Source organism: Salvelinus sp. IW2-2015, linkage group LG32 (genome assembly GCF_002910315.2).
Source record: "Salvelinus sp. IW2-2015 linkage group LG32, ASM291031v2, whole genome shotgun sequence".
NCBI lineage: Eukaryota > Metazoa > Chordata > Actinopteri > Salmoniformes > Salmonidae > Salvelinus > Salvelinus sp. IW2-2015.
This window is the reverse complement of record NC_036871.1, coordinates 27,672,643-27,695,050: the sequence shown is the minus strand read 5'-3', so window position 1 is coordinate 27,695,050 and position 22,408 is coordinate 27,672,643. Positions and strand designations below refer to the sequence as shown.

The window sequence follows — 22,408 nt, the reverse complement described above, 5'->3', positions numbered from 1 at the left end:
AGAATGTATTCAATATAACTGCTGCTGATAATCTTCATCTTCCACAGATATTTAATTATAGATTGAGTAAAAAGGAATCCAGTTTGCAACATACAGTATTTCTCAAGACAGTGATTTTAATGTCAGAGAAATCGCAATGTCATAAACTTGTCATTTTCTCAAGAAGTTAAATACAAGGGGTATTTTTTTCAGAACAGAACAGGCTTGACCATATGTTACGAGTCAAAGAGCTGCAGAACAGAAACATTATTGGAATCGTGTCAAATACAGGTATACTTTTTTAAATCCTTCAAACCTTGTGACACTACTTCTGGCCTAAAGCCATATTTTAATCTTCATCTGCATGATATGTCAACATACCTCCTACATTTGACTAAATTACAACTTAAATGTGGCTTTTGGTCAACTATTTATTAGTTAAAGCATGCCATCATACACACATTTCAATTATTTATTTTAGTGACCTGCCATTCGAAACATAAATTGGTGCCATGCTTCTCTTGTAAAGCCAACTTGATACATCTCACGATCATAAAGCGAATGGTCACACTAACTTCAATAGAAGAGGAATAACTGTGTGCACTTGTGGTCTTAAAAACATAATTTCACTCGCAGTGGGGACATTCTAGAATGACCATAGGCTAACTAAAAGGAATGTCCAATCTTGCTCAGTCTAAATTCTTAAAATAGTAGAGTGAGAATCATCACATGATTGTGATGGCCTACACAATCATTTCTAGGAGAATAAAGTTTAAGACAATAGGGGTCAAAAGTAAACAATCCATGAACAATTAATTAATGTAGGTTTGTCCTTCTGGTGGTTGTGGAAGCTTCATATTCTCTTTGGACATCATTAGACGCCTTAACTCTTGAAGAACAACTTTAATGCTATAAGAGGTTTGCCATTTAGATAGAATTGGTATGTTACGTGTATCCACCTGAGAGAGAGAAGAGAGGCAAATTAGTGATCATCCTTTGATGAGCACTAGGCACTGGGTTTACCAAAAACATATGTACATTAATAATTATATATACATATTTAGACCTGTATAATTTGTAAGGGCAAAAAATGTAAATGTGATGTTACTTACCATCCCATTGGAATTATTTATGCCATTCATGCTAATTTTTGTTACAAATCTAACAATTGGAGGTGATTCAGGATATTTAGGACCACATTCCACTTTCAGACTGTATATCCTGTTCTCATAATTAGTCTGGAAAACAAAACACAGAAACAAACATTGCTTGGTCCGGGTAATGGTGATGAGCTATGCTCATTACTGTGCCTGTCTAGACTTTCTGTTTAAAAAAAAGAAATAGCATTTTCAACAACAACATTTTGCCAAAGCGTGGTCTTAGAACACACAACTATTACATTTCCACTTCCTGGTGGAAATGGCACGGTGAGGTGCTTATGTTACAGAGGTAGTTTGGTAGTCAAACCTTGAGTGCGGTGTAACCTTGCCTGAGACTTTTGTTACTTTAGCTCAGCTGGCTAACACAGTCATGTGGCGCGCAGATGTCTCTTACTTACTCCTGCTGCGGTCACACTTACTCGTGCCGGTCCGATGATCATGCCTGTCCACCGTGTTAGCGTCATATCTTCATCATCTTCAAGGCCCCAGCTGACTGTCCCATCTCCAACACCTTTCTGACCCTCTTCAAGCTCTTCCAACAAGCGAAAATTACGTGGAACTTTAACTCCTGAAATAAAAACAAGACAAGATTTTAAAAACTAGAAGAGGCGATCCTGGGGAGGGTTTGTCCATGCTACCCTCAACTGTTCAGGCCACACAATATCATATKAAACTGCTCACTCAAGTTAAATGCAACAAATTCTTAGAACTTGCTATTTGCTTGTGGCTGAAAAAAGGCAACCAACTGTCACTATCCCTTGTGCTGTATGTCACTGGAATGAATACTTCCTTCTAATGGGTGATGTCAATGCAGGGTACCATTTCAACTGTACACTGATGGTAAAACATCAGTCTGACCTGGCATGATCTTCCCTATCTGAACCCATGAAAGTTCATAATTAAGAGATCATCCTAACAGTCATGAACCTTATCTATATGTAGCCTATTGAACACTGGATAATTAGTGATGATGGCCTGGACTAACCTCATCCTACATGGATCCAGAGAGGGAATGATGAGATACAAAGATGCATATGTGAGATTTTGAGTGGGTGTTGTGTTCTGGATCATTCTGTATGCCAGGGTGGAACCAGAGATATGGAACCCCCGTGCTTGGCTATGAAACTTATGGGATGCAGCCGTCATGATTCCTCAAAATCCACCAGTGCAATATCAGACCCGACATGGGCCAACTTCCTATATTCTTACAGGCGCAATACAAACAGCGAACTGAGAAAGGTCATGTGTTAATAAAAAGGGTTGCATAGTAAATGTGTGATATGACGTTTCCTTCAATTAATACGAAACTTTGGTCTGGCATGCATAATAAACTGCAGCAACTTCACGCTCCACGGCTAGTATATACAAATCTAATTAGCTAGCTAGTACAACAGTTGCACGAGCGCTAAACTAAGTTAGCTTCCTCTCCMTGCTGCATGTGAGTAGCTAGCGAACTATTATGAAAACCAGTGGTCTCTTCTAAAATTATGCAAGTTCTGTTTGTTACTAACTAGCGAGCTAATTGTAAACATCTGCAACTTTATAACCAAAGCACCCAAGCTACCTACCTAACTACTGTAATGTTACTAGCTAAACGTAAATATATGCTACTGGTGGTAGGCTAGCTAAATTATCCTAATCCCAGCAAATCATTATGCCAGTTTGTGACCAACTTTGTATAGATAATGAAAATATAACATTCTGGTTTGGCTAAATTACAGAGTAGTGAATACACCACTGAATTTAGCTAACTAGCCTAGCTAGTTAATGTTAGCCACCACTCGATTGCTGGCTAGCATGCTGCAAGCATTTCAGACCCCAGGTTTATCTTCTAAACATTGTTTTCACATAAACAGCACATAGTATTTTTATATTCTATGACTCCAATTATATAAATAATACTTAAATCTTTACATATTTCCCAGAGTGAAGCAGACAAACCTGAGGAGGCCGCCATCTTCTTCAGCCAAATCCAGAAGCACACAAAAAGTGCCATAAACGAGGGGTGTGTCAGGTTAGGTATGTCTGCAGAAAACGCTCTCACCGGTTCCTTCCTCGTATTCGACTATACACTACTAGATTCTGGACAATATTTTAAGATGCATGTGGCTGACAAGGTGATCAATAGCAGGAGGTGAGCATTACACAGCTACGAAATAAGCTTAAGAATAATGCTTTGAGTATATACAGGACCTTAGCTGGTACAGCCAGAAGAGGATGGACCACCCATAGACTAAATTTAGGGAGTTTTTGCTCGCTCTTTTTGGTCTATGCCGGGTAACTAACACCCGACTGCTAAGAAAGGTCTTTATAAAATGATATACAGTATTCCAAAGTGCAAACTACCGGTCACCATGGCACACCTTGTCAGAATTGTGCATTGTAGCACTGGCATGTTTCATCAGCATTCATCCATGATTAAAACTGAGTCACCCTTCTCTGTTGGTCCAATGTTCATTTAAATATTATAGACAAATCAATTAAAAAAATTATAAAGAAACCCTCAAAACATACAAAAGCATATATTTATTGCACACCATAATAACATCTGAGACACCAAGCACTACCAGGAATCACAAAGCATACAATGCTAGCCATCAACACAGTCAAACATTCTTTACACACCAGTATTCAGTACAGAGAGAAAGCTGTTGCTACAGGGAAATACGTGTGAATTCAATGACTGTACAAGGAAAGAATGGAGATGCGTGTGTTTCTTTACAGGAGGCGAACAGTCTTTCCAGTGACGGTCAGATAGTCTTCATCCGCCAGGGCACGCAGAGCCTCTTCAAACATGTCCTTCGTTATTGCCTGAAAAAAAGATAAATAATTGGGGTGAAAACACAAGGGTCAGATATACACCATATTCAGAAGATATGCCTGCCATCCAATTAAAATACATATCTAAATATAGTTTAAGGGTTTTCCTGTATAGTTAGTTCTCATCAATAGGAAAAGCAGAGCTGGTAGGTACTACTTACGGCTTCAGACTGTCCTCTGAGGTCATCAAACAGCTGCTGGTATTTCATTGCAGGGGTCTTTCCCCTGGACTGGATAATTTTTTTCAGAGCCTGGGCCACTTCCTCCTTACGCTTACGGGCCGTGGCACTCATTCCTGGATTGAGTAAAAACAAGACAGGTTAATACTTGCTCCACAATACAAATTTTTTAAAGATACTGACTAAGGTTGGGTTTGCATAGTCAACCAATTCTAAACATTAAACATGGCATGGCAGYCAGGAATTTGAAGAGCTGTCATAGTACATGACCAGGAACTACACAGACATTTTAGTCATTTAGCAGAGCGACTTACAATTAGTGCTTTCATCTTAAGATAGCTAGGTGAGACAACATCACAAATCGTATCAAGTCAATTTTCCCTTAAATTATTTATCAGCAGTCAGCATTCTAGTGGAAAAAGTGTTGTTTTAGACAAAGGCTTCCATACCAGTTGTGAGAATGGAGATGTCTACGAAGCCAGTCCTGGGGTCTGTAGCAGACTGCTTGAGGGCCTCACGGTGTAGTCTCTTGGCCTCCTCCACGTCGACTGTCTCCACCTTGTCAGAGAAGCGCACCTTGGCATGGGCCTCGGCCAGTCGGATCAGAGACTCCAGCTGCCTGGGGTAGGCAGACACCATCCCCCGCCCGCTGCCGATCTTCCTCATGTCCACATAGGCCTGGGAGAGAGAAAGATACCCATACAGTCAATCCAATTTCTTTATAAAGCCCTTTTACACTTTTGAATGCTCTCGCATGATATTTTAGTGCAATGTTTTGACCAGAAGGTCTTTGTCTGGCCTAAACCTGGAACCAGCACTTTCACACAACTCGGGGCCAGAATCAAATATTTTCCTCCAGCAGCCAGTGGATGGATGACATTTGTTTACTAGCCAGTCACTCAATAATTTTTTTACCCGCATTTATCTGGTGGCATGGTGCTAATGTCAGGCCCTGAAGTTACATCTACATCACAACCACTTTTKATTTGGAGCATTTTATTTAAATTATATCGTACTTCAATGAGTGCCTGGCTGGCTTCTTCGTTCAGTCTGGGGTTGATGTAAGTGCGAGCGTATGCAATGTAGTCCTTCAGCACTGCCATGTCCAGGAACTCTTCCTCGATCTGCTCCTCGCTCTGGTAGTAGAGCGCCACCAGGTGGTGAGCCAGGCGACGGTCGTACGCCTCGTCTTGAGGATCCAGCATCAGGAAGATCAGATCAAATCTGTAGCGAAGAAAATGGCATTTTGATTATATATATAATGTTTAATAGCTAACATACTTAAACCTTATTGATTTACAACAGTTCATAAGAGCGTTGAGCCAGTAACTGAAAGGTCGCCAGTTTGAATCCCTGAGCCGACTAAGTAAAAAGTATGTTGATGGGCCCTTGAGCAAGGCACTTAACCCTAATTGCTCCTGTAAGTCGCTGTGGATAAGAGCATCTGCTAAATTACTAAAATGTAAATTATATGCATGTTGTGAGTGCAACATTTACCTATGCCAACAAGGCTCAGTTGTTTGAGGTTCAGTGGCCGTGAGTGAAGCGACCCAAATAGGATATTATTGACAATCAACACCATATATCAACAGTGTTCAGTGCTGTTAAGCTATCGGGTAATATTTACCTTGACAGCAGTGTGTGAGGGAGCTGGATGTTCTCGATGGTCGTCTTCTTGGGATTCCACTGAGACTCCACGGGATTGGCTGCTGCCAGGACGGAGGTGCGAGCATTGAGCTGGCAAATAATTCCAGCCTGCACAAAGAGAAGAACTTTGTGAGAAACTAGCCTGTCGTTCACCGTTACTAACAATCTATCAAAACAGAAACAAAATCAGAATGCTTCTACAGTAGTAAAACGATTTAATCATTCTGTTAGCAACACCACATTCAACACATAAAAATGTAACAGAGGCCTATACGTTTCTCAGAAGTGCACTGGTCATTAGGACTAGTCCTGAGCATTGCGCTGAAACTTCAGTCTCAACTTGTTTTGTCCTTTTCTAAACCCACCTTGGCAATGGAGAGAGTCTGCTGCTCCATGACCTCATGCAGCACAGAGCGTGTGCTGTCGCTCATCTTGTCAAACTCATCAATACAGCATATCCCGTTATCACTGAGCACCAGGGCTCCGGTCTGCAGTACAAGCTGCTTTGTCTCTGGGTCCTTCATCACGTAGGCTGTGAGGCCCACGGCGCTGGAGCCCTTCCCAGACGTGTACTGACCGCGGGGCACCAGGTTGAACACATACTGCAGCAGCTGGGACTTGGAGGTACCGGGGTCTCCACAGAGCAGGATGTTTACCTCGGCACGGAAGTTACCGCGGCCTGTCTGGCTGAAGTCTTTACGGGTGCCCCCGAACAGCTGGAGAAGAATACCCTGTGGAAGAGAAAGTTTGTCCTGGTCATGACTTTAATTAAAATCTAAACGCAGGCAAAATCAAACAATTGCTGTAGTAAAATGCCCTGGGAAAAGAATTACAAACTTTATAGTACTGTTCATGGATGTTGAATAAAAGCAAAATCCACTAATATGAAAGACTGCAGTTACACATCCCTGGCAGCAGAGGACGCCACACTGCTATGGTCATCTGAAGGGATCGATGGGACAGTTGTCCTGTGGCGAGTTTCCCAAAAGCATTGTCGCACAAACATCTTATAACCACAGCAAGCAATGTAGAAAATATGATCTTAGAGCTGCAATGTTGCTTCTGGGAAACTCATCCTTGACTGATAGTTGATAACCATCCCCACTGACCTTCTTGATATCCTCTTGTTCGTAGATGCTGGGGGCCAGGGCGGAGGAAAGACGCTCGTACACGTCTGGTTTGGCGGCCAGCTCCTTCAGTGTCTGGACACGCTCCTCAGTGAAAAGCTTCTGGTCTGAATCCTCATCCAGTCCGTGAAGGCGCTTCTCGTCCGTCTTACGGAAGTGGATGACGTCGATGTGGGTCTTGTACACCGACTTCACGGTGCTCTGGCGAGGGTTCTCACGCATAGGAACCGCTCTGTAGATACCTGTTGTGGAGATGAGTTTAGTAATGACGATAGTCATTTTCTGTTTACCATCAAATGTCACGTTACAGTGATGTACGCGCATCCTGACATCAAAAAGCTCTGCAGAAGGATAGCTAACACTGTTGTTGGGAGTATCATGACCTTGACAAACTGAGTGAGCGATCACCATAAAAACACACAAGGCTGATGGCTATAGCCATGTTCAACAAGTATATTATTCATCTGGCTTTATCTAGCTCTATTTGGGATATATTACCCTGCCCTCGCTGGCTTGCTAGGTAATCAATCCTCTGATGACATCTYCAATATTGTAGATAAACACGTAATCAAATGGTTGTTTAACTTGCACAAGCTGCATTTTATGTTGCACGTGATCATATCCACTGCTGGGTAAACAAAGATGTTTCTGATGAACTGCGCGCGCAACTTTTCATGATGTCGACAGAAAATGGGTCTATAGGACCAAACTACAGTAAGTCACAGCAGCAGTATGCATGACTAGGGCCAATAGCTTTACCTGACACGTGACTGGACTAGGAAAACTAGGCCCATGGTTATAGGCTTTAAAAGGGCAATCTGCAGTTGAATCAATAAAGTGAGCACCCCGCCTCTGTTTTGGTAAAAAAAAAAGCTCAGGGATGGACCTAGAGAAATGTAACCATCCAAGATATCAAAATGATAGCTTTATTTGGAGGTTTTTCAGTGTATACAAAGATTGAAGTAAAAAAAGTTTATATTTTGGTTTCTGGCAGTTAAACTAAGCTCATGAGGCACTTAAGTTATATCCCTCAAAAATCAATGAGTATATATAATTAATTTACAATCAAAACAATTGGTGGAGCAACTGCGGATGGCCCCTTTAACTAGAGCAGAGTCTTTCTTGGTCAGATCACATGGAAAGTTAAAACTCTTAGCCCTTCATAGCCTGTGTGACCAGATCACCAACAGCAAAGCTATACAGCCATCGGTTCACAGCTATTTCTTTTGCAGGTCAAACAGCTCACCAGTGATGTTGATGCGGTCTCCTGGCTGTACTTTGTCGACCAGGTCGTTGTGAGCGTACACTATGGTGGTGTGAGGGGTCTGCCCAGCAGGCATGTCATCAGGAGACTCCTGAACTTTGACCTGAAAAAGAGCGAGGAGAAAATTAATCAGTGAGAAAAAAGGAGCTCTGCTTCTTTAGTTGTGGCAGGGAACACACTAGTATTGTATTTGTGAACTAACCCAGGAAGATAAGCTCTAATGGGTAACTAAACCATTATCTCATCAGTTCTGTTCAGCAGCATATCTTCCATTGAAAGTAAGCAGACTGTCGTACAGTATAAAGTCATCCATCCCCTCTCCTTGGTAGAGGTATTCAAGGATCCACCTGTACCCGAATAGCTGAGACCCGAGCGGGTCCGGATCCAGAATTCTAAATAATGTCAAAGGTCTGGGTTGGATCTGATTGTCACGGGTATGTGTAACTTTAACTGACTTGCCTGGAAGGACCCGTACACAGCTGAACAAGACTGCAGCAGTAGAGAGAGAGAAATTGTATACATTTATGCTGCTGCTCTTTTCACAATAGTGGCGCGTGTAACTTGTTGTTGGACAATCATTAGTCAAAGCGGCAATAGGCTACAAATCATGTCACGTGCCAAATACAACAGGTGTAGACCTTACTGTGAAATGCTTACTTACAAGCCCTTTAACCAACTATGCAGTTCAAGAAATAGTTAAGAAAATATTTACTAAATAAATGAAAGTAAAAAATGTAATAACAATAACAAGGCTATATACAGGGGGTGCTGGTACTGAGTCAATGTGCGGGGGTACATTTTACCTCCGCATGTGGCAAAAGTTATGAGATATCATATAAATGGAAGATGGAATTAAAATGACGGAATTCAAAGTGAAAAGTTAGTACAGGCTAACAGGCTGCTACTTAATATTTTGAATGGAGTGGTTTGTTATTTGTGTAGGACGAGAAAACGCATGCCTCGATTGGCCTAGCTAGCTTCTCCTGGTTTGATGCAGTCAAGACAGATACTACGTAATCATATTGGATGATAAATAACCTAGCTATGGGCAGATATTAGTCTACTGTAGCACGAGTCGGCTTGGTTGGTTGTCGTCTCTCCCACGCGTCACTTGCTCACATTCACAGTAGCCTACACACACAGCACGGCCCCTGGATCGACCAGGTCTATACGGAACGGCTCTAGTTGCAGATGGTGCAGTAGTTCATGTATTGGTGTCTTGTCCTATTATAAAAAAACAACTACTGGTGCCTTCTTCCTCTCCCCATAGCTCACCATCTGTTTGTCGGAGAAGGCTGAGCGGTTGTGAATGGGCCAGGCTGTGGGTGGTGTTGCAGTTGCGGCACACGGCAGGTTCTGCGATGCGGCCGCGGTCCACCTCCACACGGGTAGAGAAGGCACACACCTGGCACTGGAAGAAGGCCTCCTGCATCTCTGGGATAGCTGGGAGGTCCTGATCACCATGCCGCTGATGGTGATCATCTGATCAATGTCTGGGAGGAGAGTGACAGCGAGGCAAGATGTGATTAAAAACTAATCATTAAGCACCAGACCTGGGTTCAAATAGATATTTGGCACTCTAGGCCGCAGATCAAGTGCTTGAAATTGAAAGAAAAACAATAACATGATTCACTCTTCATATGATTGTGCAACAGATCTGCATGGGTTGTTCAGGGAAGCAGACATCCATAATATGACATGGCCTAAAAAAGGGGTCTCCAACAGCTAGATCTTTTCCCCACGTTGTTACGTTACAGCCTTAATCTAAAATTGAATAAATTGGGGGTTTCTTCATCAATCTACACACAATACCCCATAATGACAAGCAAAACCAGGTATTTATACATTTTGGCAAACTAATAAAAATATAAAACTGAAATATCACATATACATAAGTATTTCAGAACCTTAACTCAGTACATTGTTGAAGCACCTTTGGTAGAGATTACAGTCTCGGGTCTTCTTGGGTATGACGCTACAAGCTTGGCACACCTGTATGTGGGAGTTTCTCCAATTCTTCTCTGCTGATCATCTCAAGCTCTGTCATGTTGAATGGGAACGTCACTGCACAGCTATTTTCAGGTATCTCCAGAGATGTTCGATCAGGTTCAAGTTCAGGCTCTGGCTGGGTCACTCAAGAACATCAGAGACTTGTCCCAAAGCCACTCCTGCATTGTCTTGGCTGTGTGCTAAGGGTCGTTGTCCTGTTGGAAGGTGAACCTTCGCCCCAGTCTGAGGTCCTGAGCTCTCTGGCACAGGTTTTCATCTAGAATCTATCAGTACTTTGCACCGTTCATCTTTCCCTCGATCCTGACTAGTCTCCCAGTCCCTGCCACTGAAAAAGATCCCCACAGCATGCTGCTGCCACCACCATGCTTCACCATAGGAATGGTGCCAGTTTTCCTCCAGCATTCAGAACAAAGAGTTCAATCTTGGTTTCATCAAACCAGAAAATCTTGTTTCTCATGGTCTGAGACTCCAAGCGGGCTGTCATGTGCCTTTTACTTAGAGTGGCTTCCGTCTGGCCACTCTACCATAAAGGCCTGATTGGTGGAGTGCTGCAGAGATGGTTGTCCTTCTGAAAGGTTCTCCCATTTCCACAGAGAACTCTGTCAGAGTGACCATTGGGTTCTTGGTCACATCCCTGACCAAGGCCCTTCTTCCCCGATTGCTCAGTTTGGCTGGGCGGCCAGCTCTAAAAACAGTCTTGGTGGTTCTAAACTTCTTCCATTTAACAATGATCGAGGCCACTGTGTTCTTGGGGACCTTCAATGTTGCAGACATTTTTTGGCCCCTTCCCCAGATCTGTGCCTCGACACAATACTGTCTCGGAGCTCTACGGACAATTCCTTCCACCGCATGGCTTATTTTTTGCTTTGACATGCATCGTCAACTGTGGGACCTTACATAGACAGGTGTGTGCCTTTCCAAATCATGTCCAATCAATTGAATTTACTACAGGTGGACTCCAATCAAGTTGTAGAAACATCAAGGATGATCAATGGAAACAGGAGCTCAATATCGAGTCTCATCGCAAAGGGCCTGAATACTTATGTAAGGTGTTTATGCTCAGACCATCCATTTTAGTTGTTTGTCTATGAATAATGGTAATATTTAGAGTAAAATCCCAAACCCATTTATTTTACCAGCTATATTGACAGAAAACACAGCTATTGTACACCAAAGAATGTGCCTATTGAAAGCTATTTTTAAAAAGACGCAGTAGCTCTCAACAAATTTTTTTTGTAGCTCTCATGCTAAAAAAAGGTTGGAGACCCCTGGTCAAGACTATTACCTTCAGGGTTCAGGCTCCTCATGTTCCTGGTCTTCAGGGCGTTGTACGGCCGCACCTGGATCTGGTGTTCCAAGACGGATCTGGGAAACGCTCGAAGAACAGCTCGTTGACGGCCATGTCAAATGTAGGTATGACTTCCTGTGATATAGATTTAGGAGAAACGTTATGAATCACCATTTATATTTGGTATGCCCACATCATTAAACATATTGTATCTCTATGGGCAGGCTTATGGTAATAAATGGCAGATAAATAATGAAAACCGCCTGTGCTTGCTGTCACAATTGGATTTAATACGGTCATAAGGGATTTTTTTTAAACTTTGCATTCATAGCTCACTATCCTCCATTAATATTAATGTGCAAGACTATCTGGTACATGTATGCATGTGTATTTACCTGGGGGTAGGAGATGAGCTGCCTGTACAGGTCTGCATCAAAGGACTGCACATGGCTGCAGTTGACATTCAGCACAGGCTCACCAATCACACTGATCTAGAGGGACAACAGAAAAAGAAAATTAACATCACTGCAAAATTACAAGCAAAATGTTGCATTACTTTTCTCAAGAAAACCAAATACAAGATGAACTAGAGGTAAATGGTTGATCACTGTTATGGTGTCACACAGATGGAGACCCTACCTCCTCCAGCTTCTGCATGTAGAGAGGCTCATTTAGGGCCAAACCAGCATTCTCATCCTCATTAGAAGTGGGGTCAATGAACCTCTGCAGGAATCTCTGTAGGAAAATGTACAATAAAAGCATTCAGATAACTAGCTTCATCGATCTAAATAGATTTAACTAAACTTTTCTTTATCAATTACATTTTCATTATTTATTTTTCTACACCAATGAAGGCACACTAACTTCCATACCTAAACTTCTCCTTGCACGTGCCCACGTTGACATCAGTGCCCCAGATAACCAGCTTCTGTCCCGCTGCCTGCTCACTGGCTACTGCACCATCTTCTCTTGGCTGGTGGAGTAGAAAATGTCCTAAACGGTTAGAGATTTGCTAATGGTATCATTCTATATCTATGTAGCATTAGCAGTTATAGAATTCCTGACTATCATTCTCCATATAGGAGTTTCCCTACTCACCGGCTCGGTGTGGAGGTCCACCTGGGGGGCCTTCCTGACAGAGCCCAGGTCAGGGCGCTGTCTGACTGGGGTGCCACGCACGCCACTGCGGGGGGTCCCCTCCACCCTGGAGCTAGGAGTCCCGTACATCAGAGGGGAGCTCATGTCCACCTCACTGGGGAGACCTGGGGAGAAGAAGATAGGACATTGACATGACATTCAGAGTGATATCCTAGGGTCAGCATCTCAGTTCTTTCAAGTACAGTTCCAGTTTATTTTTTGCAGTTGTTGCACAAATGATCTGGGCCCGTATCCACAAAGCATATCAGAGTAGGAGTGCTGATCTAGGATCTTTCCATATAAAACTGATCCTAGATCAGCACTCCTATTCTGAGACGCTTTGTGGATAAGGGCCCAGATGTCACAAAGCCAGGAGAAGTGTTTCAGTACCAGAAATGGCAATACAGCAGAAGAAAATACAAATTGTAACTGCAAAAAGAGCTCTCAAATAGCATCCAGCAGCATTCTGTGTGTCAATGATGGTAAGGCAGTTACCTGAACGGCGTGGGCTGGAGAACAGAGAGGTGTCATGGACTGCAGGGCTGGCAATATCTGTAGCTGGAGATGTGGGCATGGCTGGCAGATCCATGTTGGATGAGTCCTGACCTCGTCGCCGCTGGGAAGGAGGAGAGACCAGGCCATCACTGCTGGCTACAGACGGAAAAAATACATATCCAAGTCAACAATCAACATAACTCTAAATATGACTCAGATAACCTGTTTCTGTACAACTTACGAGTGACTGGAATGTCATCCCTACTGCGCTTGCTTCCACCGGGAGTTGATGTTGGTGAAGACATCCTGAATGATCACAGGTCCTAGATATAAAATCTGGTTGATTAGCTAAAACAGTCAAAAACAAAAGTGAAATACATGCATGCGTAATTGACTTTTACAAAAACATTATGCAGCCAGCATGTAACATAGCTGAGTTGAGCTACAGTTAGATAATAATAACAACGCCAGGCTAGTTGTTGGTACTTGCATCCTTTTGACATGTGCAATGAAAGTGAAACAATGCATACTAGCCAGCTAACTAACAACATTAGCTAGCTAGCTAGCTGAATAGTTTACTAGAAACTTCCGAAAAACTTGTAAACTATAAAGAAAATATTTATTCTAAATCCTAAACTAACTACTTCCTCTAAATTAAGCATCATCATCCTCATCCTAATCATGTTGAATTAAATAACATAATGGCTGGCATGTTCAAGACAACTGTAAACAGTAGCTAGCTAACGTTATAGCGTGCAAGACACTAACTTAGCCGAGGAAACCCAGTAGATTACTGAGTGACTTTACTTTAACTCCCAAACACATATAGGTAATCTGAATTCGCTTTAATAACATAAAAGATTCAATACGAAATGACCCATATCGTTAATTGATCTTCTGATACTATAGAAATATCTTACAATCTTACCTTCTGTAGGATGTATCTATGTCGTGCGGCTGCAATGAATTTGGCGCGAAATTGTGGTTGGCACGTAATATTCCCGGGAAACTTTGCACCAATAGCAAAGCAAAACTACTTGAGCGCTAACCATTAGCACTTGCACATCGAGGGGGTTCAGGTGTCAATGTCTTAGATCAGTAAATACGGTTGTTAAAAATTTTCATGAAGTACATTAATAATTGTATTTGTTGTAGCCTTTAATTCTTATTTTCAGTACTAGACCCATTCTTTTCACTGCAATAACTGTGTGTGTACCTAAAATGGCTGGGTAATCACCCCTTCTGATTTCGTTTAGCCCTACATATATTCCACTCAGGGGCCATAGTGTCAATGTTTGCCAGAAGGTTGCATTTGTGCCACTAGAAATATCTATGTGTTCTGAATATCATCACTGGAAAAATACCGAATGCATATCCGTGGGAACACATCAAACATGCAGAATTGCTCTTATAAGTAATGACTGCATTCCCTGCTATATAGTAATATATAAAATAAATAAATAATAATAATTTCCAGGGTCATCATGGACATTGAATTTCATTCACGTAGATAACTGCGTATATTGAACAGCAATTGTTTAACACCAAATGTGTGATTACAAATATACTGAACAAAAATATAAACGTAACATGCAACAATTCCAATGATTTCGATGAGTTACAGTTCATAGAAGGAAATCAATCAATTGAAATAAAATAATTAGGCCATAATCTATGGATTTCACATGACTGGGCAGGGGTGCAGACGTGGTTGGGTTTGGGAGAGCATAGGTCCACCCACTTGGAAACAAGGACCGACCCATTTTTTCCCATAAAAGGGCTTTATTACAGACAGAAATACTCCTCAGCATGACCTCAAACCTCACTTCTCTGTTTACAGGTGATTGATGCCCGTAGACCCTTTTCAGTACGCTACACACTGACGTCACGCGCGACTCTTGGCTGCAGTAAGAAAGCCATCTCCAAATGTTTTTTTGTAAAATAATTATTTTGGATGCAGCAGTTGTTATCTAGAATGCTTATGCTCATTGGCATAAACTAGCAAAAGTTAGCCAAAGCGCCATTTTACTGGTTGAAGTTGAAGTGTTTTTTAAGCATAATGCAGTTGATTTGCAATTATGACACACACATTATATTAAGCAGGACATTCATACGAGCCTTTAACATCCAATTATAATCCAAAAGTAGTGTGAAATGCACTAATAAACAACATGTAAATAGAGGCTTTTTTGCTGGCGTTCTATAAGAACTCCCCCGTGTTCTGCCACCAACTTGCCCGCATCGCCCTCTTGCGGTAAAGTTTGCAAATACAAAAGGGTCTATAAACTGGCTTGGTATACGCAGCATGAAATGATGCACTTGTAAATCAATACACTCGTAGTAAAGAGGGTGGCGTAGTAAAGAGGCGACCACGTGATTCAAACTCAACTCTACTGGCTTGTCAAAGGGGGAGTTAAACCTTTGACGTAAGCAGGGGAAAGTACAAAATACACTCCGCGAAATACAGACGCTTCAGAGAAGATAGAAACAGGTCATAACCTACAGTGACTATACAGCCACTATTTTAGGATAAACCTAAACACCACTTGAAAGAAGCAACGGTGTGGAAAATAAAAAGAAGCTCCATTAATACAGAGTGAGCGTGATACATTGTTGCATTGTATCAAACTTGTTCCAACTACTTGACTACTAACGAAATATATTGACGTCCGATCCCACGAGGGCAGAAAGCAGAGTTCATGTGCGACATATACAGCCTGGATTCTCAGTGCGTGTCTTCACAATGCAACATGAGTTGGGCGGTGGAGCCTATCAACTTCTACGACAATAAACTGAGCAGCGGTCTCCAGGGGGTCTGTAAACCCGGTAGAGGTGATCATGGCACGGGCGAGGAAAGCACCATGGCCGAGCTAAGTACAGCCCCTGCAATGTACAACGACGAGAGTGCCATCGACTTCAGCTCCTACATCGAGTCGATGACAGCAGTGCCACACCTGGAACTCTGCAACGATGAACTTTTCCTTGACTTATTCAACACTGTGAAGCAAGAAAAGACGGACTTCTGCATGTCAGCCTCGACTACATCGTCCAGCAACATGCAACATATGTCAAGTTGTTCAACCAACGCATACGCATTTGGAAGCCAAAAAGAGTTCGAGAGGAAGCCCAAGGGGGGATTTGACAAGGGGGCCTTCAGCGCACCGATCAAGCAGGAATCGGACTGTAGCGACAGTGACATGTCCTCGTCGTTACCTTCCCAGATAGAAACCTGCGAAAAGACCTCCGTGAGCCGTCTCATGGGACAACCAACTCCGCCAACAACCCCAGAGCCCATCTCAAGCCACTCCAGTGTCAGCTCAACCCAGTCCTCTCCTCGAAAGGTCGGCAAGGACAGAGGGAAAAAGAATGTTGACAGGTACAGTCATGAGTACCGCCAGAGACGCGAGAGGAATAACGTTGCGGTGAGGAAAAGCAGGGACAAGGCAAAGCAACGCAACGTGGAAATGCAGCAAAATATGCTTGAACTGGGTTCAGAGAATGACAGATTACACAAAACCATCGATCAGCTAAACCGTGAGCTCACTGGGCTGAGGGATTTCTTCAAGCAGCTTCCCAATCACAATTCCTCGTTTGTGGGGACCACGGGTGGGGACATTCGGTGACAAATGGTCACTTTCTAATGAACTGAACTGAACTTTTGAAATACATACCTCAACAGACTTTTATTACCATCTGTGTAACAGATGCATTACAAACAAGCGTACATTTATGGCACTGGAAATGTACTGGAAACTGGCCTACTTCCATGTTGCTGCCATAATCGTTTTTGGGAAAAATGTTTTTGTATATTAAATTATTTTACCACTTCATTTACATATTGTTATAGCAGATATGATACATGTTTTTATAATTCCAAACTTTGTATAAGAGCCAGAGCATGCTCACATTTTTATATAGTTTGTATAAAAAACTTGAAATGTTTGTCTATATGGAATCTCTAATAAAAGGGCTGAAAAGTCATACAAATCATCTGGTCTATGTGTGTGTTTGGGATGCATAGATTATTAATACACATCAGTGATTAGAAATGACTTGGAATGGTTAAAGTGGGTTTTATTTGGATCTGGTGGTGCCAAGAATCTACCTCAGTTGGAGTTGGGCCACCTCTGTAGAATGACATTTTCACAGCTATTTAAATAAAGACCAGAAAAAGGTAAAATCATTTAAAAATAAAAAAATAACTATACATACACTAGCATAATACAAGGTTTATTGACTGAGTATAAGCACCATTCATCTTCAGAGATATATTAGGAGGTAGATATTCAAGGAAACACAGAGAAACGTGTGGCTATTTACAGCAAACAGGCATATTTTACAGTCACCAGTTGGACCCACGTGGGCCAAGTTTGACATATGTTGCTCCTCTGGTCTGTCAGTTCTAACCTTGGGCTGTCAGCTCCTGGGTCCTAACGCATCAGTAACACACAAACAGATCTATTTTTCACCAATTATTCACATTCTGTACAGAGAGAGCTTGTGGGGCTGGGCTGAGGAGGCCTCAGTCTTACATATTTATTTCATGGGGTCCCACTCCCCACTTTGACAGCCTCAGAGGCAGATGTCTTCCAGGCCGATGCACAGGGCAGGTTTCCTGGTGACCACACGGACGTAAGCGCTGATGGGGCCCACCTCCCTCCCCAACACATTCTCCACCTTGTAACCTGGAAACTCCAGCACATGGGCAATCAAAACCTAACCATGGATCAATAGTCTTAGGCTATTGTCTTTACATACAAGTTAGACATGCTCAATGAGAACAAAAGTTGGGAGCTAAGCTAACCATCAAATGTCAATGTTACTCTTATCATATAGTTTCTGACGACAAAACACAGTATTGTTATTATTAGATTGGCGGGGGGAAAACACCCAATGCAAAAATTCAATAGACAATATATGTATTGGGTACGGTATGTGGTGCTGATCCACTTCAGTTAACCTGGGTTGCCCGGATTCTCAATAATGGATGTAAGCCAAGAATATACCAAGAATGCTTAATGGTATATGATGGTCAGAGCCATACATTTAGATATATAGCTCTGATGGTGGTATGTGGTGAAACTAGTTGTTGTATATTAGAAGGCAATATAGATCCAACTTCAGCGACACTAGTATCATGTGGCTTCTCTTACACTATTGATCTGTGTGAGTGAGTGAGGCCATTGTTCTAAACAGATTGTCACGGATCCCTCCGGAACTTTCATTGCGCACACCTTTATTTGGGTTTCAACACTGTGTTTTGTGTACGTGTTTGTTTGGTGTTCGTCCCTGTGCCTTTACACGGCACGCCGTAATTTGGGGTATAATAAAACAAACTATTACGCATTCCTGCGCCTGTCTCTCAAATCATTGTTACCAATATGACACAGATCTCTTATCACAGTCTAACTATGGGACACTGGACAGATGACAATGATGTCACTGTGTCAGCAAATATACTGAGTTTGTTCTGACACATGGGAGGATCCAGATGCTGTACAGGTGCACTTAACCACACTTAACTGAGAGATAAGCACCGTCTACATAAATAAAAGGAAGGTAATGTACCGTATATTACATAACAGGTGAGCGAGAGAGAACTCACCTCATAGCCAGAGGCTGCAGAGTACAACACAGACATGATGGTGCTCTGTTGGAGCTAGAAAACAGCAGAGAGAGAGAATAGTCACCATACTAGGTGTTTGAATGGTCTGTACTGGTCCATCAAACTACAGTTCTTCATATATTACAGCACATGCATTATAAGAATGTTATTAGATATTATAAGCATGGACTTTATTTCAGAGCCTTTTTTCGACAGTTTCACGTTCCCATAACGATACAATCAAATACTTTATTTGACAGCAACACTGTAAGGAAATACAGAAGTATGAGGATACCCTTAAAGTGATAAGATGTTTTGAGCTCACACCTTGATTAAGATTAGATTTGATCATACCTCAATGTCTGCTACTATATGCGTATACACTGCTATCACACATTGAAAATACAGACATTTGCCAATACACATTCACATAACTAGAACTCAAAATCACAGACTCTCACCAGGGAATCACAAGCCACACAATCGAATGCTTGACTAGAGACAGCACAGACATAAGGTGTTATAATGCAGATGATGACTTCACATTTCCCGGCCATCCCGAGTTCCCGAGACCCCTCTGGGTAAAATTCAGCTATTATATTCTATTGTATTGGTAAACCAATAATTCAATCAGTTTATTAGGCTTATCCACTATAGCTTATCAGCAAGTGAATTGAAGACTTACAGCTTTTGGGGTGCCATCTCCAAGCAGTCACTCCCACATCACTCCCAGGAGTAGGCCATGTCCTCATTCACACCAACTATCACACCCTGCAAACACCAACACAACCATCAGCACCAGCCAGAGAAACAAACCACTACAGGACACCACACTGACCAACCTGGCTCACATAGGGAAGCAACAAGGGCGGGAACTGGGACTTAGCGGTTTAACCATCTTATCAATATTCCACTGTGGTTTGGCTTAAAAACGAAAGATATAACTAGCTCTGTAAGAAAATAAAAATGTAATTCTTATCTGTGAGATGATCTGGATAGCAAGCGTTTACTCCCTTAACCAAACTGACACATTCTCAGGTAATGGCCCGAGATGCGGCTGGGGGATACACATGCACACCAACTTATGTAAGATACAGTGCCTTCAGAAAGTATTCACACCCCTTGACTTTTCCCCCCCATATTTTTTCTTAGAGCCTCAATTAAAAATGTATTAAATTTAGATTTTGTATCACTGGCCTACACACAATACCCCATAATGTCAGTGGACTTATGTTTTTAGAAAATTTTACAAATTATTTAAAAAGTAAAAGCTGAAATGTCTTGAGTCAATAAGTATTCAACCACTTTGTTATAGCAAGCCTAAATATGTTCAGGAGTAAAAGTGTGCTTTACAAGTCACATAATAAGTTGCATGGACTCACTCTGTGTGCAATAATAGTGTTTAACATACATTTTCTGAATGACTACCTCATCTCTGTACCCCACACATACAAGTATCTGTAAGGTCCCCAGTCAAGCAGTGAATTTCAAACAGATTTATCCACAAAAACRAGGGATGTTTTCCAATGCTTTGCAGAGAAGGGCACCTATTGGTAGAAGGGTAAAAAAAAGCAGACATTGAATATCCCTTAGAGTACGGTATAGTTTGGATGGTGTATCAATGCACCCAGTCACTACAAATATACAGGTGTCCTTTCTAACTTAGTTACCGGAGAAGAAGGAAACAGTTCAGGGATTTCACCATGAGGCCAATGGTGACTTTAAACCAGTTACAGAGTTTAATGGCTGTGATAGGAGAAAACTGAGGATGGATCAACAACATTGTATTTACTCCACAATGCTAATCTAAATGACAGAGTGAAAAGAAAGAAGCCTGTACAGAATAAAAATAATATACACTGGTGTTGGTTACCAAGACTGTCACGTTCTGACCTTTATTTCCTTTGTTTTGTCTTTATTTAGTATGGTCAGGGCGTGAGTTGGGGTGGGCAGTCTATGTGTGTTTTTCTATGTTGGGGTTTGTGTTCGGCCTGGTATGATTCTCAATCAGAGGCAGCTGTCAATCGTTGTCCCTGATTGAGAATCATACTTAGGTAGCCTGGGTTTCACTTTTGGTTTGTGGGTGTTTGTTTCCGTGTCAGTGTTTGTRGCCACACGGTACTGTTTCGTTTGTTCATCGTTTATTGTTTTATTTAGTGTTCTGAGTTTTAATAAAAAATCATCATGAACACTTACCACGCTGCGCTTTGGTCCGATCCTTCTACCACCACAGACGATCGTTACAAAGACGACATGAGTGGCCTAATTACAGTTTTGACTTAAATCTGCTTGAAAATCTATGGCAAGACTTGGCTGTCCAGCAATGATCAACAAGCAACTTGACAGATCTTGAAGAATTATAAAAAGAATAATGTGCTAATATTGTACAACGCTGCCCCTTGTTCATGGGCAGACCAACATATTTTTTTCCTTGTCAGCCCGTGGATTTGATCCAGCAACCTTTCAGCCTCTAACCACTAGGCTACCTTCCGCCCAAGTATATGAGTGTATATAAAGATATATTAAACCCTTTTCTATTCTACAGAGCCAAGCAGAGCTGTACCGTGCTGGCCTGGTTACCATAGTTGCTGGAACCGTGCTGGAAAGGACAAGACCAGCTTACCCAGAAAGTCTCAGAGCAGTAAAAGCTGCCAAACGTGATTCTAACATGTATTGACTCGTGGGTGTAAATATTTATGTAAATGAGATATTTCTGCTTTTCATTTTCAATAAATGTGCTAACATTTCTAAATACACTTTTTCATTTTGTCATTATGGTTATTGTGTGTAGATGGGTGAAAAACAAATACATTTAATACATTTTGAATTCAGAATTCAACACAACAAAATGTGGAATAAGTCAAGGGATATGAATACTTTCTGAAGGCACTGAAGATCATTTCCAACTTGATCATAAAAACTCTGAGCCTTCACACAGAGCCAGGCAAGCTGCCAGAAGTTAGAAGGTACTTAAGAGTGTAGATAAAGATATATTATACCCCTTTCTATGCTACAGAGCCAAGCAGAGCTGTACCGTGCTGGCCTGGTTACCATAGTTGCTGGAACCGTGCTGGAAAGGACAATTTGAAGAAAAAAAACTATCTGAGCCAGGACGGCAAGGTTCGGGTTCGTGTAAATAGTGTGATTCAGGCATTGGCGTTTGTTGTATTATTCTGCCAGCTGATCAAACATGGAAGACCAGTGAGAGAGTCCTGAACTAATCCAGAGGGTTAACAGTTTGATCCAACATGGAGGACAAGGGAAGGAGACCTGAACTAATCAGAGGGTTTACAATTTGATCACCATGGAAGACCAGTGAGAGAGTCGTGAACTAATCCAGAAGGGTAACAGTTTGATCCAACATGGAAGAACAAGGGAAGGAGACCATGAACTAATCCAAAGGGTTAACAGTTTGAATCCCAACATGGAGACAAGGGAAGGAGACCTGAACTAATCCAGAGGGTTAACAGTTTTATCCAACATGGAAGATACGGAAGGAGAACCTGAACTAATCAAAGGGTTAACATTTGATCCAACATGGAGGACAAGGGAAGGAGAACCTGAACTAATCCAAAGGGTTAACAATTTGATCCAACATGGAAGACAAGGGAAGGAGACCTGAACTAATCCAGAGGGTTAACAGTTTTGATCCAACATGGAGGCAAGGGAAGAATGAACCTGAAAATCCAAAGGGTTA

The 22,408-nt window shown here is 41.9% G+C and overlaps 3 protein-coding genes and 1 long non-coding RNA gene across 6 annotated transcripts in view; 1 reads left to right on the top strand and 3 right to left on the bottom strand.

Annotated features, from left to right (window-relative positions):
- Positions 1 to 96: 96 nt before the first annotated feature.
- Positions 97 to 3,323, bottom strand: LOC111956539 (ubiquitin-conjugating enzyme E2 variant 2). 3 transcript variants are annotated; one of them, XM_023977011.2, is made up of 4 exons: positions 3,081 to 3,323; positions 1,559 to 1,707; positions 1,092 to 1,217; positions 97 to 938 (listed from the first exon to the last, which is right to left on the bottom strand). In XM_023977011.2, exons 1-4 carry the CDS (start codon positions 3,133 to 3,135, stop codon positions 792 to 794), a joined length of 477 nt encoding a protein of 158 aa, XP_023832779.1. In that variant the 5' UTR covers positions 3,136 to 3,323; the 3' UTR covers positions 97 to 791. The 3 variants fall into 3 exon arrangements, with proteins under 3 accessions (XP_023832779.1, XP_023832778.1, XP_023832780.1); XM_023977010.2 differs by having other exon boundaries at positions 1,538 to 1,707; positions 3,081 to 3,318; XM_023977012.2 differs by lacking the exon at positions 3,081 to 3,323 and adding an exon at positions 3,054 to 3,072 and having other exon boundaries at positions 1,538 to 1,707.
- A 327-nt stretch (positions 3,324 to 3,650) lies between these two features.
- LOC111956537 (DNA replication licensing factor mcm4-like) lies at positions 3,651 to 14,131 on the bottom strand. The gene is given in 20 exon segments (XM_023977009.2): positions 3,651 to 3,950; positions 4,121 to 4,254; positions 4,588 to 4,816; positions 5,155 to 5,362; positions 5,766 to 5,893; positions 6,151 to 6,516; positions 6,895 to 7,154; positions 8,159 to 8,279; positions 9,452 to 9,488; positions 9,490 to 9,619; positions 9,622 to 9,669; positions 11,472 to 11,549; positions 11,552 to 11,609; positions 11,870 to 11,965; positions 12,114 to 12,212; positions 12,349 to 12,447; positions 12,573 to 12,736; positions 13,107 to 13,262; positions 13,348 to 13,454; positions 14,035 to 14,131. Coding segments are annotated over 19 exon segments (2,568 nt in total). The 5' UTR covers positions 13,412 to 13,454; positions 14,035 to 14,131; the 3' UTR covers positions 3,651 to 3,857.
- A 1,434-nt stretch (positions 14,132 to 15,565) lies between these two features.
- LOC111957088 (CCAAT/enhancer-binding protein delta) lies at positions 15,566 to 17,096 on the top strand. The gene has a single exon (XM_023977814.1). It carries the CDS (start codon positions 15,806 to 15,808, stop codon positions 16,727 to 16,729), a length of 924 nt encoding a protein of 307 aa, XP_023833582.1. The 5' UTR covers positions 15,566 to 15,805; the 3' UTR covers positions 16,730 to 17,096.
- A 204-nt stretch (positions 17,097 to 17,300) lies between these two features.
- The window catches only part of LOC111957089 (uncharacterized), an 8,458-nt gene continuing 3,350 nt past the window's right edge, over positions 17,301 to 22,408 (bottom strand). Inside the window, exons 4-6 of the long non-coding RNA XR_011474581.1 lie at positions 19,397 to 19,482; positions 18,712 to 18,765; positions 17,301 to 17,791 (exon numbers count right to left, since the gene is read on the bottom strand). This is a non-coding gene — a long non-coding RNA (uncharacterized lncRNA). The remainder of the gene's footprint in view (positions 17,792 to 18,711; positions 18,766 to 19,396; positions 19,483 to 22,408) is intronic.